The sequence below is a fragment of the Callorhinchus milii genome, unplaced genomic scaffold, assembly GCF_018977255.1.
Source record: "Callorhinchus milii isolate IMCB2004 unplaced genomic scaffold, IMCB_Cmil_1.0 Scaffold4, whole genome shotgun sequence".
Lineage (NCBI taxonomy): Eukaryota > Metazoa > Chordata > Chondrichthyes > Chimaeriformes > Callorhinchidae > Callorhinchus > Callorhinchus milii.
Window position 1 is genome coordinate 72,486,535 of NW_024704745.1, and position 20,528 is coordinate 72,507,062.

Sequence of the window (20,528 nt, forward strand, 5' to 3'; positions counted from 1 at the left end):
GATGAACTGGCTCCAATGTGTCATGTTTGGCATCCCAGGGCACTGCTGATGACAGACCAGCTAGCGGTAGAACTTGAAAGGCAGATCAGCCAGAGTTTGATTCCATTCCAGACACAGAAATCTGGAGGTGTAGGCGGCATACATGGAACTCTGGGTTTGGTTTAGATATTCTTTATCATATTGTTAGGTCTCCACATGTGTAAAGCATATGACTGGACAAAAACAGACTGTGCTGACAGTCCAGTGTGATACTGGAGGTAGGTCTGCTGCATTGTCAGAGTGGCATCGTTCGCAAGGGATGTTAAACTGAAGTCCTTGACTGCTAGTTCTTTCAGATGGGTGACAAAAACTCTATGGGACATTCAAAAAGAAATGAGAGATTCTCTCACTGTCGTAGCCAACATTCCTCTAGATAAATTTATCATTCACCATTGTGGGGTGCTTTTTTTTCCACAAAATAACTGCTCCATTTGGCTACAAAATATAGTCACTGCATGTGATATTCATTGCCGTAAAGCACTTTGAGAAGTTTCGGTTTTATAGGCTATGTAAAAATAGGAAAGCTCTTTCTTTTCTTTGTGACAACACTGAATAATACAAGAAAGCTCCAGCTGAAGAAGGTTTTTCAGTTCTGATATGTTCATAAGAATCATTATTAAGCAGTTTCCCTGATAGACATTTTAAGAAAAATATGCTTACATTTGCCTCTATATTATTGGAACAAAATATTTACTCATCAAACTATGGCAGTAGCCGAGTTGCAATTTCTTTCTTGCTTTTTGTTGTAAAGTGATTTGTCGATTCTAACCATCATCTACAAATAGTGTCAACCTATCATCTACAAATAGATTAGATGTAGCATAAAGTTCCTCCAAAATCCCAACTGTATTGCCTAACTCCAGACTCATAAAGAGACCTAGGGATGTTCACTGACTCATCGCTCATTATTTCTAAACAGTGTGAAGCAGCAATAAAAACAGGATGCTGAGCTATATTGCCAAATCAGTTTTGTTCAGATCCTCAGATGTCATACATAAGCTACATAGTGTTCTGGTCAGGCTGCACATCGAGTACTGCATAAACTTCAGGATGCCACAATATGAGAAGATGATCTCCAGTGTTAGAAGAAGGAGCCATGAGAAACAATTATGCAAGCTAGGGCTCTTCAGTCTTGAAAGATCTCAGAGGGGACTTCGAAGATGCATGTAAGATTTTAAATAGGATCGAAAAAATAAACCCAAAACAATATTTTCACAGAAACAGTAGAACAAGTGGACCAAGTTTAGAATTGTAAAGGGCGATTTCACGGCAGACATCAGGGACTACTTATTTACGCAGAGGGTAAAAGACAACTGGAGTGGGTCACAAGGAAGGGTGGCTGAGGGTAGGATGCTGGAGTGATTTAAAAAATAGCTGGCCGCTATAGGAAAATAGTTACTTGGGTTTTCTGAAAGGATGAGTTCAAATGGATCAAATAGATTTCTTCATCCATACCAACAAAGATACTGTGAAGCGCTTTGAGATGTCTTGACAATGTGATAAGGCATTATATCACATCCAAGGATTATTATTATATTAATATGAATCAATCTTATGTTAAGAACAGCCCCTCCCCAAAATGCACACCACTTTTTATTCCAAATTCCTTGCAACTACTTTGAGTTGGAAATCCAATTTAGTGCTAAGAACTGGGTTCATAACAACTCATGTCACATTCAGTGACCAGAGAAAGGAACAGAGATAGATTTTCACAAACTTTCTGTAGTTTGAAAGAACATTATTGCAACAAAATATGTCCCAGAGGATGTTTTCTAACCATTCATTATGTTTCTTTATTCTACCAAATGCCCTATTCTAATTCATTTTTATATAAAGCAATAAGATGTTTTAAAGATTGAATATGGATTTAAAACGCTTGTTGAAAACATTACCTATTAAATCTCTTTTAATGTATACAGTAACATAGTTTTATTAAAGCAACTGCAGGCTGAATTCAGATTGGGATGATATCCAAAGACATTTAAGATTGGCGAATGCTATGATTGGTGACTTAAATATACTACTGATCAGTCTCACATATAGAGTTAATTAGATTTTATTTACTTAAGCATTTGGCACTCTTGTGGAGTTTTCACCTTCTTATGCCTTTGACTGTTGCAAAGTTAACACTGCTGGATTTGTTTGAAACCAAAGTGTAAAGGCACAGAACAATTTGCCACCTTGCTATCTATAGTAGCAGGTAGGGGGTAACTGCAAATTTTAATGCTTCACTGCTCATCTGGTCTGGCCAACAATTCCCCAAATAAAATTGGTAATTCACTCCACGGCTATTGGTGACACATTCCTGTGCACAACTGGCTGCCGCATTTTGGCCATAAAATACACAGTCACTCCACTTGACAGTACACCCTGTGAAGCGCTTTGAGACGTCTCAATGATGTAATGAGTAAGGCGCTATAATAAAATAATAATAATCCTTGCATTTGATATAACGCGTTATTACGTCATCAAGACGTCTCAAAGCACTTCACAGAATATACTGTAAAGTGAATTGACTGTATATTTAGTGGGTGAAACGCGTCAGCCAATTGTGCACAGTAGTGTCCCACAAACAGTTGTAGATTGAGTGACCAAGTTATTATTATTATTTTTTTTAAATGGATTATTACCAAAGGAAAGCGATCCCCCAATCAACTAACAACCAGGTTCCTACTTAAATGCTAGAGTAAGAAAACTTGCCAAAGGTTTCGCCCTGCCTGGGAATCGAACCTGGGTACTCTTGCTTGCAAGGGGAGTGCTCTAACTAATGTAGTACAGGACTCCACAAGGATTATTATTATAATATTATTATCTAGATTTCTCAATAAAGGTACAGAGTGAAGCTGGTGAATGTGCTGTGTGGGCAAACTAAGTGCTCAGTTAGACATGGAGACTAATCTTTATCTATTAACACCCCAGTATAATAATTATTACTCAACAACCAACTGTGGAAAAGTTGGTTGTTGCTTATGATTGAAATATAACTACTTTGTAACCAATTTGAGATTGATTGACTCTAATTTGACTCACTGGGGATTATGCTCTATTACCAAGGGTAATTTAAAATAACAGGTAATTGAATTGTCTGTTAATACCCTGCATTGGGTATCAACTCTGTGAATGAATGCAATGAATATAGATACTGCTGTGTACACTTCTAAAGGAAGCTCAAATTTAGTTTGGTGGATCAGTGATTACTTTGGGTAACCAACAAGCCAATTATTCAGATATTTACCTTGGCCTTCCTCATCCAAAGCTATCTAAATTGCTGTGGAAAAGGCCAGATTCTTGTCTGGAAAACCATCTTCCCAAAGACCCAGAATTATGCATGTCCTGGTAATAGGATTTGGACAAAATTTCTGCAAACCTTCATTGAAACAATAATTGATACTTTCGAGAGCATCGAATGCTGACTTTTCAGTTTAAATAGACCTGGAAGGGAGTTTCTCCTAGTGCTACATTTAGAATTATCATTATATGTAGACTTTGAAATGACATACAGTTTATATAATCAAAAATAAAGAAGCATCAGAAGTATAAATACAGTTTTCTCACTAATATCATGTTTCATTGTGTACAATTCAATTTGAAAGCCCTTTGCAAATTTAGTGCGATTTGTTGGCAGCCTATTTGTTTAGACTACAACAAAACAGTAGAAGAGGATGTAAGTTTAGAGTTGTAAATCACAATTTCAGTGCGGCTACCAGGATGAGTTTCATTATGCAAAGGGTAATCAATGACTGGGATGGGTTGCCAGGAAAGGTGGTAGAGAGCAGAACGCTGAACTCATTTAAAAAACAGCTTGATGTTGTTATGGTGGGGGCAGTAGTGTGGGTGTTCTGGAAGGATGAGATCAGATGGCCTGAAGGGCCTTCCACATCCAAACTAATCTTCTGATCTTGTGAAATAGTTGAGAACTAAGCTGATATCTGGTTGGTGAACTCAGTTCATCAAACTGCCAGTCAGGCTGCCATAAAAGTCAATATGGATTAGATTCCATTACAATTTGTGATCTTTTCCTCCCAAGTGAATTTTTAACAGCAATACTGACATTTTCACCTTAGTATTGAAATTCACAATATATACTAGCTGCAATAATATTAACGGGTGCATTGTGCAACATGATAAGACGCCTTTAAGGCTACATTTTGATACAATGGTAGAGTACTAAGGATTCAAACAAATCTGGCTAATCACTGTGGACATGTCACAAATGTCCTATCTGAGAAAGTATCAATACAGTTTTAATAAACACTGGTTTACTTTGTTTCACAACAGTCCTGAGATAACAATATCACAATTTCTAATCTCCGAGTGTGAAGATCCTCAGGTCTGAAAAGTCTGGAGTGCATTCACAATTTGTGTGTATTAGCATTAACCAGAATCTGCTTTGGATCCACAGCTGGCACGAGACCAAACTCCAAATTGAGTAAAATTACCGTAAAAAATTAAAAACAGCGACCGAGCAGTACCTTGAGGTTAAGACAATAATTTAAGAACATTTGTGCTTTGATCCCAGCCTGTGATCATTTAAACTTGTACCCCACAATTTATTGGTGAAAAATCAATTTTGTATTCATTACAGCAAAGTGCGCTGTTTCATGACATAAATACAGCGATCTCAGCAAAACCTGTGGTCACGCATTGCAGTTACCTGAGCTGGTGGAAGCCGGGGACTTGCTTCGTCGGGATGGCCCAGGGCTTTTTGTGACACTTCTCCATCCTGATGGTCCTGAGGATTGTAATGGTGCTGAGGATCCAGAGGGACCTGCACCGGGTACTTTAGTGTAGGAAGTGGATTTGACCACTCGGCATTCTGTTGGTGCAGAACAACAAAACAAAAAGGACCATTATACAAGTTACTCACAAAAAACAAACCTCATGGACAAGCTGAACAGAAATAACAATTTGTCAAGATTGAATTCTTCGTTTGATAATATTAATAATAATCATTGCATTTGATATAGCGCTTATCATGCATTTGAGACATCTTCACAGAATATACTGTAAAGTGAATTGTGTATTTTGTGGGCGAAATGCAGTAATTCCTCACTGATATTATACACCTATCTTACTAGCAAATATGACTTATCATTGCTTTTGGGTTCTTTAAGAAGGACCTATAAGAAACCTTAGTCTTATTTGTGGAGTCCCAGAGCGCACTGGTTAGCACTCCTGCCTCACAAGTGAGAAGATCCAGGTTCATTCCCAGGCAAGGAGAAAGCTTCGGCAAGTTTCCTTACTCTACATGTCTCTTAGCTAGCAGCAAGTAGGAACCCGGTTGTTAGTCGATTGTTGGATCGTTTTCCGGGTTTAATAATCTCTCAAAAGAAATTACTGATCACTCAATCCATGACCGGACAATTGGCTGCCATGTTTCGCCCAAATGCATAGTCAATTCACTTTATAATACATTCCGTGAAGCGATTTAAGATGTCTCAACGATGTGATAAGATGCTATATCAAATGCAACGATTATTAGTATATGTTATATATTTGCTAGTTCTACATTGACTAATGAAACTGTACAAAATGACAGGAGTTAGGGTAGATGTTCCTACTTAGTCTCATCTATGCTGTGCTGAAGAGGTGCCATGAGCCTCTACACAAGAGGAGGGAAAGAAATTCACAGGACAAATTGTATCCTGCTCTTTTTTAGTCACACTAGCTTCTAGGAATGTTGCCAACCATCTTCCTGCCAGCAATTAATGTTTGGCCCGTGGAGACCTGAGGTACAAGAGGGAAATTAGAGAGATTTCATGCCCTCAAAGCAAATATATAGAACAATTCAAAATCAAAAAAACATTATTTAGAGTCGGCATGGAACAATAGAATCACAAGAAGCAATTATAAAAAGTTTCCATGTGTAGGTGGAATGCATGGAATTCTCAGTTTGGTTTGGATACTCTTAAGCACGGTGGTGGGTTTCTGCATTTGGCTGATGAAAAAAATTAATTCACAAGATTACGACAAAGGTTCGGTTGAAGAAGACCCTGCATTTATATAGCACCCTTCATACAGGTAGAGTCTCAGAGTGCTCCAATAATGATAAAAATAATAATCAACGCATTTGATATATCTTGATCATATTGTTGAGAAGTCTCAAAACACTTCGTAGAATAGACTGTAAAGTGGATTGACTTGTATTTTGTGAGCAAAACACGGCAGCCATTTGCGCACAGCAGTCTCCCATAAACAGCCGTGTATTTATATATGCACATTACAATGAAATGCAAACTATATTGCAAAGAAAAGGAGTAAAACAACAGTGCATTTCTTGTTATAAATTTATAAGGGAAGTTCCTTGACATGGAACTTCCTTGTATTCTGTCTTAATTTCAGACTACAGAGCCACAGCTGCAAAAACGAGATCAAGAATATCTCTTAACAAGTTGGTTTGACCTGGGGCACTAATGCCCCTACTCTCCATAATCACTGTTCTTTTATTTGCATAACTACATAGTACTGCTGCCCTCTTTGCCAGAAAAGCCTCTGTGAAAGATTGATGTACATTTAAGTCACTTTCGGTGCGTCATCTCTGTAACTCTTAACCTACTCTCTATCAGTTATCTCAAACTTTCCTCTGTCAGCACCGAGTGGGGATGAGATGATACTCTCTCATGAGATTGGAAGGGTTCAACTTGATGTAGGGTTACTTTTACATGAAAGAGCTTTTCAAGAAATATTGTGTCCTCGACCAAAATTCAGACAGCTTTTTGCCCATTATCTTGCTGCTAGTGAATGCCTCCGCGCACCTACCACATCCATCTCTCCATCTGGCTCCCCATCTCCCAGAGGATTATGTTTACGATCCTCATCCTCACTTTTAAATCCCTCTGCAGTCTTGCCCCAGCCTACCTCTGCAACCTCCTACCAACCTACCCATTCCCTCCAGTCAGCAGGCACTGGCCTGTTTCACAGCCCTACCCTGTATTCCCCATCATCAGCAGTTGGGGCCTTTAGCTTTTTTAACGCTGTTCTCTGGAACTTCATCCCGGAGTCCCTCCACCTTGTCCCTTCTCTTGCCTCTTTAAAGGTCCAACTCAAGGCCTTCCTCTTTGACCGTGCCTTCGGGTCATCTTCCCCCACCACCCCATCACCCCCTTTGGCCCCTATCCCTCCCGAATCCAACCCCCAGCTCACTTGCAACCCCTCAACTGTCCAGCACCTTGGGAAATACTCCAGCGGTGAAAGGTCCCCATAAATACAATATGTCGTTGTTGTCTGACCATGATACAGTCATATGGAAAACCTCTGCATGAAAAGTTCTACTTGCAGAAACACGATTAGTACATATGCCTTATCCCATATGCTAGAAACACCAGTTAGTACATATGCCTTTTGCTCAGACATCAGAATTCAATTTAAGGCTGATAAGTTCTATGAATAAATTATAGTCACCCTCGCTCTGACTATTGCCAGCTGAATAAACCTCAAATGTCATTTTGTGTTTATTTAGCTGACAATAGACACTATTTATTATTTCTCATAATGTTTTGTCATTTCATTCCTCTTCGTATGATTTTTCATTTGACTTATATCATTTAAGTTTGTGTTTTCCTCAATTGCTGAAGTATTTAGCATCACATAACAGGAACTAGGAATGTTGCAGTTGGTAAAGTTGTAGTGAGACAAAGTCCACTTTTTTGATTGTGTTATGATGCTCTTCTATATAAGATGCTCCGATACCCTTCCCTTCATGAAAGCCAAATACACAAAACCAATCAGCTAAACCACCTGCTGCTCTCTTACCCGCTTCCCTAGACTCCCTCTTATACCCCTGGACACTAAAATGTTCTTCCACATCAGTGTATCGGTCAACCATAATCTCAACCCACCCCAATCACACACACAATGGAGATATCCATTACACTATTATAAAAACAGAGAGTAGGATGGCTATTCTTGGAGTAAGAAGGTTGTCATAATCTTGTGAATTAATGTTTTTCATCAGCCAAATGCTGAAACCCATCACTATGCTTAAGAGTATCCAAACCAAACTAAAAATTCCATGCATCCCACCTACACATGGAAATCCCAGAGATAGATTGTTGGAATGGAATGCGCACTCTCTCCCTGGAGGGATGCATCCTGCTTATCTAAATCCAGGAAGCGGTAGCGCCAGGTTGGCAAGACCCAAGGCTTAGGGAATCCAGAGTGTGCGTTGGGGTACTGCTGGAGCCTAACCAGCTAAAACTGTACAGCTTGCCATTGATATTGCTGTCTGGCAAGCTTTCCTGCTGCCTGTCTAGCTAGGACCACCCTACCCATTAGAGCTTTGGATTGCTGGTTTAACAGGAGATGAGTGGAATGACTCTCTGCCCCCAGTGACTGGTCTGCCCTTCCAAGTTCAGCCGAGACTAGGCTGGTTGTGGTATCATTACCAGGACCTGGAGCACTGCGGATCTACTTTGCACAGGAACCGGACTACCACAGAGGGCTGGCTCGATTACGACACCTTGTACCCAGTTCAACTCCAAGGAGACCCCGTTTACCCACCCCTCCCCCACCCCCAAGAAGAACAGCCACTAGTTGTTCATTGGATATCCAATAAGCATGGGGTTTGAGCCCTCACTAGGTGGATGGTAGAACTAGGAATTCCCTGCAAGCTTCCCAGATCCCAGGATGAAATGCGTGAGAGCATTGCCACCATCATCTTTGTGAATACTTCAAAGAAGAACTGGATAAGTATTGTAGCATACATAAGCAAAGTTGACTTGCTCCTCATACTTGGAGTTTAAATATCAAGGTTATCAACATAATGCTTTGAAAACTGCATTATGCCTAAAAAGAAAGAATCTGAAGGTACAAATTGCTAGTGAGTAATGGAGGACATTTTCCATTCCACTCAAAAGAAATCTAGCTTGATCTAATTGCTGTAACACAGCGGTTTATTCACTGCCGTACAATTACTGACTATAGAAAAAACAGAAAATGCTGTGGGTTCAATGAAGAAGTAATTTGCTGGAGCAATAAGAACTTTGACAAGTATTCAAAGATATGCCATTTGAATTATTAAACACAGAATGTAATTCTAATGTTTGCGAACAGTATTGGAGAGTATCGGAAGAGGTGCAGATTCAAACAAAGCATGCATAAACAGAGAGAGGTCAATCTTATAATGCAGCTATTAAAGCTTTGGAGTTTTTACTTGATTTGTTTCAACCTTTGGGGGTTCAAGGTGCATCTATAATAATACTAATGCTTGCATTTGATATAGCACCTTACTTTCGAGACGTCTCAACGAACTTCACAGAATATACTGTAAAGTAAATTGACTGTATATTTATGGTCAAAACTCGGCAGCCAATTGCGCACAGCAGTGTCCCACAAACAATCGTGGATTAAATGACCCATTTATTATTATTATTTTTAAGGAATTATTATCCCCGGAAAGCAATCTGCCAATCGATCAACAACCGGGTTCCTACTTACTGCTAGGTAAACAGAGGCATAAGGGGTAAGGAAATTTGCCCAACGTTTTGCCCCGCCGGGAATCAAACCCAAGTCTCTCGCTTGTGATGCGAGTGCTCTGACCAATGAGCTACAGGACTTCATTATAGAAATTCCCCAGGAGATGGATTAGTGAGTGGAGTCCAGGACAGGATTATGTGACTGTGAAGCACTGGACCCAGGTGACCTCATTCTATCCTTTTTTATACTCCTACCTTTTACAAAGAGAATGATTGCATAATTAATCCAATGCCTTTTCCTTGACTTGCACCTAGTACATGAGTCTAAAATTTAAGGTCATTAACATAATGCTTTGAAAAACAATAAAGAATCTGAGTGTACAAATTGCTAGTGAGTAATGCAGGCCACTTTCCATTCCAACCAAAAGAAATCCAGCTTGGTCCAGTTACTGTGACACAATCTTCTTATTCACTGTCATACAATTGCTGACTATAGAAAAACAAGAAATGTCTGTCAGAGAAAGGTAATTTTGCTAGAGCACTAAGAAAGTCGATGAGTAATTACAGATATTCTATGTGAGCTATTAAAAAGAGAATGGAATTCTAATACTATCACAGACTATCCAACTTTACCATGTCGTAAATTACCATCTCGCTCTCTCTAAGTCTATTTCCTTCTTTAACTGCATGATCAGCTGGAGGGCAAGGGAATGCCAAGCTGAGACGGCGTCTCAGAGCGCTTCACAGTAACGAATCCTGGGGCCGAGCCAGGGGGAGGGGGAGGAAGGTGACCAAAGGTGCGGTCGAAAAGAAAGGTCTTCAGAAGGGATCTGAAAGTAGGAAGAGAGGGGGCGAGGCGAAGGGAGTGAGGAAGGGAATTCCAGAGCCTCGGGGCATAGTGGCTGAAGGCACGGCTGCCGAGGGTGGAGCGGAGGACTCAGGGGACGAGGAGGAGGCCAGACCCGGAGGATCAAAGGTAACGGGTACTGTTTTGAGGAGAGAGGAGGTCAGAGAGGTAGGGCGGTGCAGAGGACTGCAGGGACTTGAATACAAGGGTGAGGATCTTGAAATCGATCCTCTCTGGGATAGGCAGCCACTACACTTTAAAGAAAATCTTGTGAAGCGCTCCGAGATGTCCTTCCAATGTGAAACACATTATATCAAAGGCAAGGATGCTTACTGTTATAAAGCTCGGTCAGCTTTGGTCAGCCTGTTTTTAAGAGCATTATAAAGCTCTTCAAAGATTTACAGCACATTATCAGAACTGATGAAAGAGAATATGTGGCAATGGACTGTATAGCCAACTCTCTAAGATATGGTATTTGTATTTTGTTAGAAGTGCTTTCTGAGTAATTGTGTGCATGAACTTTGATTTGTAAACTGAAGAAAATCCTGTGTGCCACAGAACTGCCAAATTCTATCTCCCAACAGCTCATCAATATCTCCGTTTACTGCCTTATTCTTCATTTTGATTCTTTTTTATTCTTGAATTCTCCTGTAACAGTGTCCAAATCCCATCGGTCATCTTCCTCCACCCCCATTCCCTCTCCTCAGCTCAAGCGCACAATCAATCATGTTAGGTACTTTATCACGTCCTCTTAATGTGAAGGCCGCTGTATAAATGGAATTGGAATTATTCCCTCTTATTGAATTTACTGTTATCTCTATGGTTAGCGAAATGTGGATATTCCATTGGGGACAAGGAAAAATATTTTTCATTAACCTACAGCCACAACAATTTACACTTATATTATACCTTTCAAGTTGGGCAAACGTCTCAAACCACTTCACACAGCTGACTGGGAGTGCTGGGCCTCTATGCCTGACTCTGGAATTCTCTCCCAAAATCTCTTCCCTTGCTTTTTCACCATGTCTATGAAACCCTACTAAAAACATATTTTATTGACCCCGCCTTTGGTCAACACTCTCAAATCCCTCGTCCTTTCTTCCCTGCTCAGTGATTCCTCCATCATCTTTGTGAAGTACTTTCAGAAGTTTATTTTATTTAAAAGGTGTTACGTAAGTGGAAATTGTTGTTATATACTGTATGTCATGCAAACCGAATCTCATGTCAACCAACTAAAACCGCGTCAAAGTAGCATTTCTGAAAGTTATGCTTTTTATCAAACTTACAGCAGAACACACAGTAAAATAACAATGAATACATCTCCTGTCAAGTCATTTCCATCTTTGTTTCTTCAAACAAACAGCACTGGATGAGACATCACAAATGTTTCTTTCTCGGTACAACAATTACTGAATGAAGCACTGCTCAACCTGGGTGGCTTCTTTTCCACTAATTCCTCTGAAATTCAGAAAGCCATTTATTAAAATCTGACATAAGGATGTAAGTCTGTTACTTCCGCACTCTCAATTATCTTGTGTCTTTTAGACTTATGAGTTGGACTATAGACCCCCTTATATTTAGGTGCCTTTCCTGGTATCTGCAACCATTATTTCGGTAGTGGTGATCATAAGAGTAAAACCCTAAAAGCTTTTCTTATTTTCAACCCATCTGATATCCTCACTCTATTTAGGCAATAATAACAACAAAATTACATCTGTAAAGCGCCTTTCACGTCGGGAGGACATCCCAAAGCGCTGGACAATCAGTGTTTTGGACCCGAGCTGGGGTCGGGATCGGGGAGGGTGGAGGGCGGGGGGGAAGGGTGATCGAAAGCACGGTCAAAGAGGAGGGTCTTGAGATGATCTTGAAGGAGTCAAGAGCGGGATCGAGGTGGAGGGAATGTGGGATGGAGTTCCAGACGGTGGCGGCAGAGTAGCTGAAGGCCTGCCCGTCAACAGTGGGGCTGGTAAGGCGGGGGACATGAAGCAGGCCGGAGCCTGCTGAGCGGAGGGAGCGGGCAGGTTAGTAGGGGACTAGGGGGTCCCTGAGGTAGAGGGGAGCAAGGCCACCGAGGGCTTTGAAGGTGAGGACCAGGATTTTGAACCGTATCCTCTGTGTGATGGAAAGCCAGTGGAGTCGGGTGAGGATGGCAATGACATAAATAAATAATAGATAAATAATCCTTGTATTTGATATATTTTCCTGACCACTTTTCCTGTGAAATGCCTCTAGCAGTTTTGTGCTGTGAATAATTTATCAAGTCATTGAGAAATCTCAAAGAGCTTCTTAGGAGAGTCAAAGTGGTGTTACTGTGTATTTTGGGGCAAATCAGCAGCCAATTAGTGCACAAACAGCCAAGGAGTGAATGATCAATTCTATTTGGAGGATTGTTGGTCAGGACACCAGGAGAAATTCCTCCCAATATTCTCCAATAAACTGTACCCCATCAAGGACAGAGGTAAAGTCTGTGACTGAAAGTGGCATTTACTTGAAATGTGGCTCTGACTTCCATGCCTTCACTTCAGTATTGCATTCCATGTTTTAGGATATAAATATTTCTTGTAATATTTTCCTGTGAAGTGCCTCTAGCAGTTTTGTGCTGTGAATAATTATGTAAGCTAATGCAACTTTAAGCTCCCTACAAGTGGAAAGCAGAGCAAAATAAGCACCAGAGGAATCTTAAATTAAACTTAATCTGTTCATGTTTATAGTTAGTGTTCATGCTTTTAGCTGCTAACATTTTGCCATCGTTATTTGGAAAAGTTGTTTTCCTCTCTGTCTCTTGATTAACTTCAGACTAATCTTCAGTACAATTCATTTGATCTTGAACTGCTGCATTTATGACCTGTGCTCAATCATTCAATCATGTCCCTCTAACTGAACCAATTTTTTTATATATCTTTAGAATAGTTTGGACAGACTGTGGAAGTACACGAACATCAGATGTTACGGATTGAAGAAAAGCTATCGGATGTCAACTTTTCTCCATCTAATGGATTAAAGCTGCAAACAAACAGTATCCATCACTAATTTTTATGATTTTATTACTCAAAACTCAACTCCGTGGGCTCATTCTCTCATTTCAGACACACAAAGTCAATTTTATGCACCGTGCTAAATATACCTCAGTCGTACTGCACAGACTCAACTGTGTGTTTGCATGCATGCGTGTATGTGTACGTGTAAGCACTAAGATAAATGGCTTCAAAATTTTGAACAAATAGTGTAAATCTAGATCCAGGTGGAATTTCTATCCTAATGTGACTCAACTCTCAGCCATTTTGCCTCCACTGTCTCGAACGCAATCTCTCCGACTTGTCCCCTCCCTACCCACTTTCAAAGCCCACCTGAAGACCTACCTCATGACCACACTTTCAGCCATCGTCCCTTCAACTCCCCTCTTGGAGAGACTCAGGTATCCAGCCGGTTGTGTTAAGCTCATTGAGACATCCTCCTGATGTGAAGGTGCTATATAAATGTAAATTGTATTGTTTGCAACTTGAGTCAAAGACTTATTGACATTTCAGTTTTCTAAACCAGCCTTTCCTGTGACCTAACAATGCTCGGTATTGGGAAATCAGCCTTTTTGCTTTATGATTATTAATGTTCAGGCACAAAGGAAGTGACTTACCATTTTCATCCAGTGAGAAATCATCTTGTGCATAACGGAACTTCTCAGGACCACAAGCAATAAAAATGTCATCATCGCCAAAGAAATCCTGAAGGCACATCACCTGCAGAGTACAGAGGACACAAGTCACATTCATTCTTTCACAGCCTGGACAAGAGACATTCAGATTCAATTAGCATATGCTTATACACACGTCGTAAGTAAAAGTATATTTAACAATATATATGCATACATCCTAAGCACATGTCTTGCTCTAATCATTTGTTTTTCCCGAATCATGCACTCTGTACTACAGAAGTTAAAATTTCAACCCTGAAACGGGTACAGCTTATTCCAACCCTTAAAATTGGCAGGAAGTGTGACTCTGGGGACTAAGAAAGAGCAGGATACAATTTGTCCTGCAATTTCTTCTCCTCCTCCTGTGTAGAGGCTCATGGCACCTCTCCAGCACAGCAAAAATGAGGCTGAGTAGGAACATCTACCCTACCTCCTGTCACTTTGTGCTGTTTCATTAGTCAATATAGAACTAGCAAATATATACTAATAATGCTTGCATTTGATATAATGTCTTATCACGTCGTTGAGATAATAATAATAATCCTTGCATTTGATATGGAGCCTTTTTACATCTTGTAGACATCTCAAAGCGCTTCACAGAATATACTGTAAAGTGAATTGACTGTATATTTTGTGGGTGAAACACGGCCACATAGCAGTGTCCCACAAACAGTCTTGGATTGAAATGACCAATTGATTGTGATTATATATTTTTTGAAAGAATTACTATCCTCGGAAAAGCGATCCACCAATCGACTAACAACCGGGTTCCTACTTACTGCTGGGTAAACAGAGGCTTGCAGAGTAAGGAAACTTGCCCAATATTTCACCGAGAATAGAAACCAGGTCTTTCACTTGCAAGTGGAGTGCTCTAACCACTGAGCTACAGGACTCCACTTTCTTACAGGATAAACCACTATATCAAATACAAGGATTATTGTTATTAATATTTATTTAAACTCTTATATTCGTAGAACAGATAAACAAGAGGGACTGACATTTTTAGATTGGATTTCATTTTACGTTTATTTTGGTTCAAAATATTTGCCTTTCTTTGCTTCTCACAATGACTTCTACAAAACTCAGGTAAAATAGTATTGAACAGACCTTTAGATTTCTCTAAGTCAATGAACTCACAGGTTAGAAAGTCAAATCAGCTATTGATTCAGCAATCATTACATGTTCAAGTAGATTCCCCAGAGTCTGTGTCAGACAGGTTTTAGTGATTATTTGTTAAGAAAGCTCTGCAAGTAAATTTTAACCACTTTCATTTATTTATTCTCTAATTATAATGAACAGTACAGTATTCCCCTTTCCAATGAGCATTACTCTGGTATTCTATACGGTTGGTAGCAATACAACAATGAAAAAAGGGATATTAAACCAGATAATTCCAGCGCAGAGGTAGGATTGTCGAGACACAATGAGCTGAATGGTCTTCTGTGCTTGACATTTCTGATTCTATGATAAATGGCAGAAAGGTACAGTCTGCAATACCCCCAGAAAATGGCTAAAACTGGCAAACTTCAACAGATTACATAGACTTTAGAATTAGTGTATGCTTATACACAAGACCCAAGTAATAGTATATTTATATACACAGTACAGTATGCGCATAGATCCAAAGAGGACCTAAGCATATATCTTTCAGTATCATTTGTTTTTCCCTAATCGTGCACGTTGAACCACAGAGGTTAAAATCCCAAAAGTGTGCAGTGTAGCATTAACAGAAATTAACGTGAACAGAAATGTCTGCACAAACAAAATGAAAAATACTGCAGATGCTGGAAATCTGAAACAAAGACAGGATCGTGGACCTGAAACATTGACTCACTTTTCTTTCTCCATAGATGCTGCCTGACCTGCTGAGTGCTCCCAGCGACCTCTGTTTTTGTTTGAGAAACTTCTGTATGCTTAGCAATATTTATTTAAGCTCTAAAGTAAATATTATGCTTATATAAGCAATCTACCAGAACATCTTCCAAATGACTTTCATTATGTTCTTCATTAGAGTAGAGCTTAAAGCCTGACCTTGCTCCAAACATCACTTGAATCCTTAAATAACAGATCAAAACATTTATCCCCATTCACTTGAATTTTGACCTGCAGCGCACCGGAAATATGGCTAAAAATTATGCAAAGCCTCATACGCAGAAGGTGTGTAAACCTCTCCTTGAAGAGTGGCAATGCTTCATTTCCACATTTTAGTTCTAGATCATAAACCACTGACGGTTCCACAGCTTTCAATCATTTTTAGCAAGTGCAAAAATTGTGCACAAGCATTATTTTAAAAAAATGAACGCAGAAAAAAACATCCTGTTTTTAACGGCACTTGTCCCATTTTTTTGCGGGGTTCGAGCTGCGGGAGAATATTTCCTTTAAACCCACTTACAGATATTGCTTTCAAAACCTAACTCTGTTGCACAAATATGACGGATTTGGAGGGGAGAAAAATGAGGCCGTTTGCAAATTCTGGAGATGGAGTGCAGGTCTCATTCTCTTATGCTGGAATAAAATCACCATGGCAATAGTAGCATCACTGGAGGAGGACAGGCTTCCATCAAAGTGATGCTTTCATAACACAATTTGCGGCACATCAGTGACATCAGTGAGGCACAGTGCTGTGCGCAACTATCGTTAAATCAATAGAATTTATGAAAATTGTAACTATGTTTTGCCACTGCTTATGCAGCCTCGAGCTAATTTGAATTAAATGCGATTAATTTGTTGAGTATTGAATTAGTTTCCGTGCTCATCACAAGCACAAGACTCTGCCTTTTTTTTTCCCTTTTAAGTTCCTCTATAACAACAAACCTCAAATGAACTGTCTTTTCTTGGAAAAATAACACTGCAAGGAGGGAACAACTGGTCAGTCCAAGCTTGTGCATGAGTGATGAACAAGATACTCTTTTAAATTTCTCTCAGTTTCTTCCAGAAGTCCCCTTACCTTCCATCACCAACAACAACTTTCATTTACATAGCACTTTTTACATGGGATAACATCTCGAAAGGCTTCACAGTGGTGGGTTCAGCAAGGAGAAAAGGGTTTCCCATATTTGTATTCAAAGAAATTTCAGGAAAGTCTTAATTTCTCCACTACGTAACTTGAGTAGCAAAGTGCTGTCGAATTGGGCTGCCCTTTCACTGAAGTTAGACTGAGAGCATCTTTCATGTCTGTATAAATCGTATAATCATCTAAATCGTACATCTGCCCAAGTCTCGTTCAAGAGTTTATATTCTGTGCAAGTTTGGCATAACTCACAATTTGCATAAGTTATACTAAACATATGGTCCCAACTGATATGATAGAATGTGAATATGTATTTACAATACAATCCATTACAAAATTACATTTGTATAGTACCTTTCACACTGGGAGCACATCAGCTTTACTGTATTTGAAAAGAGAAAGGATCGTCTCCCGGTGTCCTGGCCAATAATGCTCCCGATTAATTAATCATTCACCTCATGGTTGTTAATCGGAATTTGCTGGTGCAAACAGCAGCAGCGTTTTCCTACAAAAATCAGTCACTACACTTGACAGTAATTGTGAATCACTTTGAAATATTTTGACATGATAAGGTGCTATAAAAATGTAATTTTGTAATGTATTGTATTGTAAAATCTTTCTTTCTCTGGTAATAATCTTTGCATTTGATATAGCACCTTATAATGTTATCGAGACATCCCAAAGCGTTCACAGGATTTTATTGTGAAGTGTAGTGACCTCGCTTTTGTTGGCAAACACAGCAGCCAAGTTGTACACACCAATGTCCCCAAAACAGTCATAAAGTGAATTTGGAGGATTGTTAATCAAGACACTGGGAAAACTCCCCTTTTTACTTTTGAGTCATGTCATGTAATCTTTAATGTCCACTATAACAACAACAACAACAAAATTACATTTGTATAGTGCCTTTCACATCAGCAGGACGTCCCAAGGCACTGGACAGACAGAGTTTCAGACAAGAGCTGGGGGTCGGAATCGGGGAGGATGGAGGGCAAGCGTGGAAGCAGGGTGATCGAAAGTACGGTCAAAGAGGAGAGTCTTGAGATGGGTCTTGAAGGAGGCAAGGGAGGGATAAGGCAAAGGGACTGCGGGATGGAGTTCCCGAGGGTGGGGGCAGAGTGGTGGAAGGCCCGTCCTCCAATAGTGGGGCGAGCATGGCGGGTGACGTGAAGCAGGCCGGAGTCTGCTGAGCGGAGGGAGCAGCAGGTTGGTAGGGGGTTAGGAGGTCGCAGAGGTAGGGGGGAGCAAGACCATGGAGGGCTTTGAAGGTGAGGACCAGGATCTTGAACTGTATCCTCTGTGTGATAGGAAGCCAGTGGAGTTGGGCGAGGATGAGGGTGACAAGGTCACGGAGTCTAGTGCGGGAGAGGACATGGGTTGCAGTGTTCTGGATGATCTGCAGCCTGTGGAGAGAGGAGCTGGGGAGGCGACAAGCAGTGAGTTTGCATAGTCAAGCCTCGATGTTATGAAAGCATGTATGAGGGTTTTGGTGGCCTGTGGCGTGAGACAGTGGTGGAGCCGGGCAATGTTGTGGAGGTGGGGGAAGGCAGAGCAGGTCATGGCACAGATGTGGGGTAGGCAGCATAGTTGAGGGTCAAACAAGACACCAAAGTTCCAGACTGGCTTAGCAAGGTGGAGTGTTCAGCCATGGAAGGTCAGGGCCTGAGCTGTTGAGGTGCTAACGGGAGCCTCGGTCTTGTTGACGTTCAACTGAAGAAAATTAGCTCTCATCCAGGACTTAATGTCTGACAGACATTCTGTCAGCACAGCAGTGGTCCTGAAGTCAAAGGTGGAGGCAGAGAGGTACAGTTGGGTGTCATCCACATACATGTGGAAGTTGATCTCATGTCTGCAGATGATGTCATCAAGAGTGAGCATATAGATATTGAAGAGGAAGGGACCAAGGACAGAGTCTTGAGGATTGCTGCATGAGACAGTGTGGGGGCTGGAGGAGAAACTGTTTGTGGAGATAAAGTGGAGGCATTGTGAGAGGTACGATCTGAACCAGACAGAGCTGTGAAAGTTGAGGTGAGAGGAGAGTTGGTGGATGAGGATAGAGTGGTCGACGGTTTCAAAGGCAGCAGAGAGGTCAAGGAGGACGAGGAGGCAGAGGGAGCCCTGATCGCAGATGAACAGAATGTCTTATGTCACTTTGATCATATGGTTCTGTGCTGTGGGTGGCATGGAAACCTGATTGGAGGGGTTCATGAAGGGAGTGACGGGAAAGGAAGGAGTGAAGCTGGGAAGCAACAACTCGTTCCAGGACCTTGGAGAGGAAAAGGAGGTTGGAGATGGGGAGGTAGTTTGAGAGCAGGCAGAAGGAACCTCAATTTATCGGAAGGACAGCACCTCTGGCATCAAACTGCTTTTTAAAAGAGTCTAATGTTCTAGCCTCTATCACCTTCTGGGTCAAGAAAAACTTCCTGGTATCCGCCCTGAAATTGTGCTGTTACCATTAAAATTTCAGTCCACCAGTTAGCTCTCATCCAGGACTTGATGTCTGAGAGACATTCTGTCAGGGCGGCAGTGGTTCTGGAGTCGAGGGTGGATGCAGAGAGGTACAGTTGGGTGTTATCCGCATACATGTGGAAATTGACCCCATGGCTGCAGATGATGTCACCAAGAGGGAGCATATATATATTAAAAAGGAGGGGACCAAGGACAGAGTCCTGAGGAACTCAGCAGGACGGTGTGGGGGTTAGAGGAGAAGCCGTTTGAGTAGATGAAATGGAGACGGTATGAGAGGTGCGATCTGAACCATTCAAGGACAGAACCATGAAGGTTGAGGTGAGAGGAGAGGCGGTGGAGGAGGATATAGTGGTCAACGGTATCGAAGGCAGCAGAGAGGTCAATGAGAATGAAGAGGCAGAGGGAGCCCTGGTCACAGATGGATAAAAAATGTCATTTGAAACACACAGAAGGGTACTTCATGACAGAATCTAAGCACTCAATAACAACATTAACCAACTGCAGGAAGACAATCCTCTGAACAACACACAGCTTCTGTGAATAGACTCGGCTCAGTACTGCTAGTGTAGTTTGTATATCTTGACAGCCAGACTGGAGTGGAAGGTCTGTGCATGTATTAGGAGATTAGCATTACAGTGTCACTGCTTTTCAATAAATGGTGCTGGATAAGGTCTAAAATCCTTTGAAAGGAATGCAACAAAAGAGATTTTATAAATTGTACATTCCAATTATAATTATACAAATTAATTATAAGCAGATGCCGGAAACAAGCTGAATCTTATTGTATGAGATTTTCTATAAAATGGTGGAATCCTCCATTACAGGAATTCTAAAGTGGTGACAACGGGGGACGTGGAATTCAGCCAGATTTCACTTCCAATGCTGATTTTAAAAAACTTTCTCATATTAGAAAAACGTAACAACAATTTATATGGACAAAACAAAGAAGGAACAAGAGAACACATTCAGACATTTAAAAATATGCCTATATACCCTTCAGTTACTGCACTACATTTTGCCTTTCCTTTGATACACCAAAATCATGTATTATAAATTTGCTTC

The 20,528-nt window shown here is 40.7% G+C and overlaps 1 protein-coding gene across 2 annotated transcripts in view; it reads right to left on the reverse strand.

Moving 5' to 3' along the window:
* Nucleotides 1–20,528, reverse strand: part of dclk1a (doublecortin-like kinase 1a) — a 167,566-nt gene that overhangs the window by 72,595 nt on the left and 74,443 nt on the right. For both annotated transcript variants that reach the window (XM_007891262.2, XM_007891263.2), the window contains exons 4-5: nt 13,931–14,033; nt 4,694–4,855 (exon numbers count right to left, since the gene is read on the reverse strand). In XM_007891262.2, coding sequence (XP_007889453.1) covers nt 4,694–4,855; nt 13,931–14,033 — 265 coding nt within the window. The remainder of the gene's footprint in view (nt 1–4,693; nt 4,856–13,930; nt 14,034–20,528) is intronic.